An 8,881-nucleotide genomic window follows, 5' to 3' on the forward strand; every position below is an offset into this window, starting at 1 on the left:
TTTAACAGGAACATAGTATTTGTTTTAATGTGAAAGTATAGGCAAAACAAAAATAACATACATTAGGCAGTCTGTCTCTACTATGTACAGCGATGTATGTTTTTCATAACATAGTTTTATTACCAGTTGATCCTGCAAAGATATTTGGTATTTTTCCACTTCCTGTAATGCAGAACCTACCAGACTGACATTTACTGACACAAACACCCAAAATTTACTGGCACAGCCAAGTTTTTACTGGCATTTCCAAAAGTTACAAAATTACAGTTTTTTAAGTGCAAATTTCAATATTTAGGCTACAAACAAGTACAATATGCAATTAGCAATGGGATTTAGGCAAAAAAACATATTCCTTATTTTTTTTTTATATAGTAAGCAGGTCGGGGGCACTAACAGCAACACAACCCATCCTCTCCTGAGTCACAGTGACATCCTCTCTCCACACCAGGTGGTTCCACTCCAGTCCAAACAGCACTGGCAGTCCTTCCGACTTGCTTTGCTCCTGTCCCACCTGCACCGCCTGTGCCAGAACCCCCCTCCAGACACACCGTAGCGGACACTCAGATGGTCTCTGCCAGCTCTGGATCAGAACTGTGTATGCGCAGTTCCGCGCCGAGCATCACAGCCACATTTTTTACTGCCAACTTTTTCCTGTCATTGGCATTTACTGGCAGTGAAAAAGTGCCCATTTTTTACTGGCTACTAGTAAAAATAGTGGCGGTTGGCAACACTGCTGTAATGGCACAAACTGTCCAGCAAAAGTGTCAGTTAGGCCACTTTCACACTTGTTTGCAAAATTGCATTACAAGTCCTTCTCCATTATTTCCAATGAGTACCGTTCATATCTGTGTGACTTGAAATCGCACCGACTTCAAAGTAGTCCCTGCACTTCTTTGGCCTGATTTTGATGCTTTTTGAGGTCCAAAGACATAGGCATTGCTTCAAGCCCAGTCAAAATCGCATCAAAATCACGTCAACAAAGTCGCGGTAAAATCGTGCGACTTTAAAGTTGCACAAGTGTGAAAGGGGCCTTACAGGCAGCCCCAATCTCAGCTGCTAAACGATCAGCGCAGCTGTCAATCAACCAGTAGACCAGTAGAGGTTATTGACTGCTGTGCTTTGGATACCGCATAGATAGCTGCCTGTAGATTGCACAAGAGGGTGACAACTATCCTGAAGCATTGGGAGCCGGAGGTCACCCTATTAAAGTATGGCTCAGGGAAAGCAGAAACGGACAGGATCCACAGACATTTATTATAAATTTACTCAAACAAATAGAAAAAATGAACTACATTTACAAGGAAAAAAGTCAGCTATTTACACACATTTATTATTTGGGTTAATTCATTTTTTAAAGTGTTTGGTTTGGATACACTTTAAGGTTAAAGCAGTAATAAACCCAAAACCAAAAATAGAATATATTGCAGCTTACCAATCATTAGATGTGGTGGCTGCATCAGTTTTCCTTTCTTTGACTTTTTTCTTTCTCTTTTCACCTGGTGAAACACCTCCAGTAACACACCTCCAGTATTAGTGAGATACAACACTGGAGGAAGGAGCACAGGACACAGCATGAAGCAGCATTGTCAGTCTGGGGGAAAGGGGGTGTTAAATATATTAACAGATTTGAATAGAATTACAAATTGAAGCCAAACTCCAGTTCACACTTTATATTCAGTTACAGCAAACATTTTTTTTCCTTTTGGGATACATTTTTACATGAATAAATAACAAAGGATTATTTTAATCACCAATGCCAGTGGTAAATGGATTGTCTTATCCATGCAAACTGATGCATTTGGCTCAGGAGCTTGAACTTGAAAAAAAGCAGAGTTTCTGGCTGAATCACCAAAATAGACCAAAGAAAGCCTTAGGGCTCTTTCACACGGGCGGTCCGATCAGATCCGCCTGTCAGTTTTTTAGGCGGATCTGAACGGATGCCCCATTCAGCCCTATGGAGCAGCGGATGTCAGCGGTGACATGTCCGCTGACACCCGCTGCCATCCGCATCCGATCCTGTCCGTGAAATCTGGACGGATGGAAACCCTATTTTCCATCCGTCCTGGGGATCGGATCGGATGGGATCGAAAGAGAGCGGACAGGCGGTCCGCTCTCATCCGATTCCCCATAGAGAGCAGCGGGGGCTGTGACACCTCCCTCTCCGCACTGCAAACGGAGACGGAGCTGTCATTCGCTGGCTCAGCGGGGATGGCGGATCGATCCCCGCTGAGCAGCACAGATCCGCCTACGGAGGCGGACCGTGTGAAAGAGCCCTAAAAAAGAAAACAAATGCAGCCATCACATCTAAGAATTGGTAAACTGCAAATTAATAAATGTATGCTTTTGGGTTTAGTATTGCTTTAAAGAATGTCCCAATTAAACATTTTACCAGAAATACGCATGTTTTGTCCAGTTGCTCTTCAGAAGGTGTTTTGTTATTACAGTAGTCCTTTACCCTTCTATAATCCATACCTCCCAACTGTCCCTGATTTCTAGGGACTGTCCCTGATTTGGAACAAAGTCCCTCTGTCCCTCTTTCCTCTTCATTTGTCCCTCATTTTGGTCTGATCTATATAATGGTATATAAAATATACTTTTTATCTTTTAAAAAGTGTTTCCCAGTGCTAAACCTTTCATCCAATTTCTAAATTCCTGCATTTGTAAATTTCAAATGCCAGTATAATGGAATAGTAATGGTCAAAAAAATGCGCTTTGGATTTCAGCAATAATTTTTTTTCAACATTCTCCTTTAAGGGGACATGGCAGGAGTGTGTCCTATCCCTACATACTTTTGCTAATAGGTGTCCCTCTTTCCCATCTCAAAAAGTTGGGAGGTATGTACAATCTAATACATTTGCATGGGATTATCTGGAGAAAATCACAGCCACATGGAATGCTTTGCCCAAAGTGAACATTGTGTAGACCACTCAAAGTACATCTACATAGACCCTTATAGAAATGTTCAACGTCTAAAACCATTTGTGGGCATAAGCTATGTCGAAAAACTGTACAAGCACAAGAAAAAAAAAAAAATTCACAATAAAAAAGAAAAAAAAAACATCACTTTTCTGTCCTCCAATTAATCAAGCTCTTGCCTTTTATATATATTCACTTCGGCTACTGCAGTTTCGTCCTACTTCTGGACGACTTGGTCTGCACTCCAGTTCACATTCACGAGGTGGCACATACCCGCGGCTGTCACGAGGTGGCACATACCCGCAGCTGCCACTAGGTGGCACATACCCGCAGCTGTCACGAGGTGGCACATAGCAGCAGCTGCATCTGCAGTCGTAACGCCAACACATGATTATTCCTCCGATAAGAATAAAGACAATAGCAGGCCAAGCCAAGAAGAGGGCTTCACCCATCTCTATCCTCACTGCGCCTCTGCATACAGCGGCATCATAGAACTTTCGGAGGATGTTGCTTGAAGTCCAGGCCACAGGAATTATGATGAGTACAGCACTTATGATATACAGGACTCCTGCTGTCAGACGCATGCAGTGCTTCGTCTGCAGGCCCTCCTTATTGCATCTGTTCAAAAGAATTGCAACTAGAGAGAATATGCAGGCAAGAAAAGTAAGCATAACAGAAAAGGCCATCAAAACCCTTCCAGCTTTTAAATCTGTTGTTAGCGACACCTGGGATTCATAGCTGCTGCACTGTAAAGGGATTCTGGACTGGCTGACGCAGGTTGTCCACAAGCCATCCCAACGGCTGATCCATTGTCCATCAATCCGACCATTGGCAAGTCCATTGTTCTCTGCCAGAACAGATATTCTCCACTGAGGCATGATCGTAATGATCCAGGTGAGAATCATCCCAATGGCTCCACAGATGATCCCAAAGATCTGAACCAAGAGCCAAGTCATGATGTCTTCACGATAGAGGGACCCAAGATGCAAAGATGATAGTCTGTCCCAGGCTAAAGTGCCAGTGTTAGAAGGGCATCCTAAAGCAGAGCAATTTATTAATCCAGTCACGTGCAGAAGACAATGGGATGAATGAGTAACGTATGACATAATATCAAAACACGAATGGTAATTACTGCATTCAATGGAAGTTAATGTGCTTTGAAACTGGCAGAAAAGAAAATACCCAGAGCTCGGTTGTTGCCTTCTAGGCAATAATAAATGTTGATTTTGTGGATCTGATGAGTTTTTAATACAAACTAAAAATGATTCTCTTTAAATATACAATTTGTATTACTAAAGTCATAAACATTATCACACCTAAAGGCCTTAGGCTACATGAAGGTAATTAAAGTTCACTAGAAGTATAATTTAGAACTTCAACGTTACGTAACTAAGTTTAGCTCTGCAAATGTGCACTCGCTGGCCATTTTATTCACATTCCTCAGAGATTTTGACCATATTGATATAATAGCTTTACGCAGTTGCTTCAGATTTGTCGGCTGCACATCCACGATGCAAATCTCCCATTTCACCACATCTCAAAGATTCTCTATTTGATTGAGATGTGGTGACTGTGGAGGCCATTGGAGTACAGAGACCTTACATAGTTACATAGTTAGTGAGGCTGAAAAAAGACACAAGTCCATCCAGTTCAACCTATGATGTGTGTGTGTTTGCTTTTAACCGTACATTGTATACCCCTGTATGTTGTGGTCTTTAAGGTGTCCATCCAATAGTTTTTTGAAACTATCAATGCTCCCCGCTGATACGACTGCTTGCGGAAGAGAATTCCACATCCTTACCACTCTTACAGTGAAGAACCCCTTACGCACTTTAAGGTTAAACCGCCTTTCCTCAAGTTTTAGTGAGTGGCCACGTGTCTTATTGTATTCCCTTACTCTGAATAGTTTGTTCCTTATGCTAGGGTCGCCAGTACAGTATTTGTACATTGACCTCATTGTCATGGTAAAAAAAAACAGTTTGCCAGGTGCATTATCTTGCTGGAAGGAGCCATCAGAAGATGGGTACACTGTAGTCATAAAGGGATGGACATGGTCAGCAACAATACTCTGTGGCGTTTAAACAACGCTCAATTAGTACTAAGGGGCCTAAAGTGTGCCAAGAAAATATCCCCCACACCATTACACCATCAGCCTGTACTGTTTATACAAGGCAGGATGGATGCCAGGGGGCAGGGGGGCAATTGCCCCCTGGGCCACTCCAATGCCCCTAAAAAGGCTGCACCACTTCTGCTACAGACATGCATAAAGGATTCCTGGTAAAGAGAAGTAAAAAGTGCCTACTGCTGACCTACTGAGCGCAGATTGAAGACAAGGACAAACTGCAGCCCCCCCCCCCCTCCCCAGCATGGATGGTGTAAACTGTGTCTGAGCAGAGGCCAGTTCCATGCCCCACTGGAGACTCTTCTGCCCCGGCCATCCCCAACTGAGGTGTCCCAGCTCCACCCAACCTCCCCCTGGAGTAGAGTAAGTAGAGAGTATCTGGAGCAGGGCTTCAGCTTGGAATGGGGGGGTCAGGAGGAGGAATGGGAGAGTGGGGGGGAGTGGGAGGGGGGCTGAGTCACTGCACCATGGGCCTCTGGTTTTTACTTGCCCCCTGGGCCAAAAGTTGCCAGTCTGCCCCTGATGGATGCTTTCATGTTGTTTATGCCAAATTCTCACCCTACCATCTGATTGTTGCAGCTGAAATCGAGACTCATCAGACCAGGCAATGTTTTCTCAATCTTGTATTGTCCAATTTTCGTGAGCCTGTGTGAATTGTAGCCTCAGATTTCTGTTCTTAGCTGACAGGAATGGCACCCGGTGTGGTCTTCTGCTGCTGTAGCACATCTGCTTCAAGGTTCGATGTCTTGTGCGTTCAGAGATGGTATTCTGCATACCTTTGTTATAACAAGTGGTTATTTGAATTACTGTTGCCTTTCTATCATCACTAACCAGTCTTCCCATTCTCCTCTGACATCTCTAAGGCATTTTTGCTCACACAACTGCCGTCCACTGGATATTTTCTTTTTCGGACCATTCTCTGTAAACCATAGGGATGGTTGTGCATGAAAATCCCAGTAGATCAGCAGTTTTTGAAATACTCAGACCAGCTCGCCTGGCACCAACAACCATGTCACGTTCAAAGTCACTTAAATCCCCTTTCTTCCCCGTTTTGATGCTCAATTTGAATTTCAGCAAGTTGTCTTCACCACGTCTAAATGTCTAAATGCATTTAGTGGCTGCCATGTGATTGGCTGATTAGAAATTTGTGTTACCAGGCAGTTGAACAGGTGTACCTAGTAAAGTGGCCAGTGAGTGTATGTGTATGAAGTGTATTCCGAATACATATTGTTCACATAAAAGGAGCTGGGATCAAATAAAATAACCATCAATCTAACTGTAATAACACCAGTCTGCACTGAGGGAAATAGTGTATGTAGATTTCCATTGCGGATGTTTTCTTCTAAAAAAGCTACTTGACTGGCTGGCATGCTGATCTAATGGAGCTGATCCAATGGCATTAACTCTTTTAGAGTTTATAATCTGGAACATCTCTCCAGATCTGGAGTCCTCACTTCACTGGCTTAGTATCTGTTCCATGTCTATAATTGAGAAATTATGAAATACAGAGGCAGCTGGGTAGCTAGTTATATCACAAGGAGGTCAGCAATGATCAGCTCATTTCTCCCTGTACATGTGACACTGGACTTATCTAAACAATTGCTGCGCTACTGTCACAGAGAACAGCTGCTGGCACTACAATACAACAATATTGTCCATTACCCCAAATGATGTCTGTGTGGACGAAACGCATTAGGTTGCTGCAGCTGCACTAGTGCAAACTCAGCCAAAGTCTAGGCTCGCCTACGCTCACTTTTTATTCAGTCACTTTTTTAGTTGTAGTGCTCACACCCAAAGGGAAAAATTAAATACTGAAAAGAAGATGTACACTGCTCAGGTGGATCTATATCCACAATCAGCCGTGGGTGCTGGACTTCGGATCGCCACCAGATAACAGGAACATGAAGAGAAAGTGGCCACACACCAAAACGATAACTTGATAGTAGCAAAGATTTATTTGTACAAATCTGGATACAAGGTACAACAGAATGGAAATGGTAGACGCGTTTCACACGACCAACAGCGTGCTTGTTCATGAAATAGACAGGTTTTCCCAGGGTAGTACAAAGGTTGCCTGCCACAGGCACAGTTCCAAGCACACCCTCTCACAGGCTCAGTCTAGGGGATGTCATTTTGTGAATTATATTTGCAGAAAATTTGAACAGGAGAGGATTTAGAGGTTCAGGATACTCCGAAACGATATCAGAAATCGACAGGAGGACAATTTAGCTTTCACTTGGCTTATTTCAGTGAGGTAGACAAAAGATCCTTCTCCAGATTAGAGTCCCAGTTGATGCTCTCCAACAAAAATCCTTTAGCAAAGCATCTATAGGTCCTCAACCCAGCAGCTGCTGAGGCCCAAACTCCAAATCTTCTCTCACCCCAGCTTCCTCCCATAAGCAGAGAGAGCTGGAACAGTCACTGAAGAGGAAAGAACACTCTGGAAAGGCCTCCCAAATATTCATCACTTTCCTCAGCCACCTTCTGGGTCTCCCCTGCCAGGGATTGGCTGAGGTCTGATCAATATTCATAACTGTGTGATTGACCCTCCAGAAACAAGCAGGAGCAACCAATCACTCACCCTAGGAAACCTTGACAAGACTAAAAAAAAAGAAAAACTGATCATTTCTCCAAAGTACAAAAAAAGCCAACAACTAAATTTAGCCTAACTTAGTTATAAGTCCAGCCTGGTGGGCTGTGTCACCAACTGGCTTCTTATATGTCCTATATACCCCAAAAGTGAGAACTCCCGGCCATAATTCCTGATATGTTCCTGTCTAGTTGGGAGTTTCAGGTGTTCCTGCTCACCATTTCGTATTCCAGTTACATATTCCATAATATATATATACAGTATATATATATATATATATATATATATATATATATATATATATATATATATATATATATATATATGTATATATGTATATATATATATATATATATATATATATATATATATATATATATATATATATATATATAAAACATCTACCAGGAAGAGAAATACCCTAGGGTTCCTCCACAGGTTGATGGGGCTTCCTTGAGCTATGGCTAATTGTGCCTGTATATTTCTGGTGCCAATGCTGCATGGAAGAGCCAGCGGCATGACGCCAGTTATCTTTTTATCTCTCTGTAAGGGTGGAATTCCACTGACCACAAATGTAAGGGGCATGTTTCATACTGAACCCAAAGAAAATGGTTTTAGAAGGGGTTCCCTGGGACCTGAAAATGTATTTTAGGGTTCCTTTGGGAAACAAAAAAAGATTAGAAAGACTGAGCTATAGAGTGTTTTTCATGTCAGGTGATGCCAGTTGCGACATATAGTTACTGTAAATGTTTGCAGCTTTCTAAAGAAAGAAATCTGCATTGCTGGTGTTTCAGCAGAGTGGAGTTCTCTTAGTTGCTTGGCTTATTAGTGAACTAACAATAAAATAAATAAAGAAATAAAAATAAAAAAACAGGCAGAATATGTAGTATAAAATTTCCCAGATTACCTACAATGAACTAATTATCAAAGATGACCAGGTTTAGGATGGCTTAAAGCATTTCTAAGCCAAGAACACAATTTAAAGTGTTACTAAACCCACAACAGTAAAATCAGTCTGTATATGCAGTAAAACATGCTTGTTATTAGAGATGTATAGAACTGTTCGCCGGCGAACAGTTCCCGGCGAACTTAGCATGTTCGCGTTCGCCGCTGCCGGCGAACATATGCGATGTTCGGTCCGCCCCCCATAAGACATCATTGAGGCAAACTTTGACCCTGAACTTTACAGTCAGCAGACACATTTCCAGCCAATCAGCATACCTCCCTCCCACACCCTCCCACCTCCTATAAAT

General features: G+C 42.5%; 1 protein-coding gene and 1 long non-coding RNA gene across 2 annotated transcripts in view; one reads left to right on the top strand and one right to left on the bottom strand.

The window, feature by feature from the left end:
- Window positions 1–2,859: 2,859 nt before the first annotated feature.
- Window positions 2,860–3,925, bottom strand: LOC309546271 (claudin-8-like). Its single transcript, XM_082245853.1, has one exon. It carries the CDS (start codon window positions 3,870–3,872, stop codon window positions 3,099–3,101), a length of 774 nt encoding a protein of 257 aa, XP_082101979.1. The 5' UTR covers window positions 3,873–3,925; the 3' UTR covers window positions 2,860–3,098.
- A 594-nt stretch (window positions 3,926–4,519) lies between these two features.
- LOC309545211 overlaps window positions 4,520–8,881 on the top strand; it is a 288,066-nt gene continuing 283,704 nt past the window's right edge. The window contains exon 1 of the long non-coding RNA XR_014224883.1: window positions 4,520–4,600. This is a non-coding gene — a long non-coding RNA (uncharacterized lncRNA). The remainder of the gene's footprint in view (window positions 4,601–8,881) is intronic.

This window comes from Pelophylax lessonae, assembly GCF_965119305.1.
Source record: "Pelophylax lessonae genome assembly, chromosome: 2".
NCBI classification, from domain to species: domain Eukaryota; kingdom Metazoa; phylum Chordata; class Amphibia; order Anura; family Ranidae; genus Pelophylax; species Pelophylax lessonae.

Excerpts from the sequence above, each read along its gene's own strand:
- LOC309546271 (XM_082245853.1), bottom strand. The coding sequence starts at position 3,872 with ATGACTTGGCTCTTGGTTCAGATCTTTGGGATCATCTGTGGAGCCATT.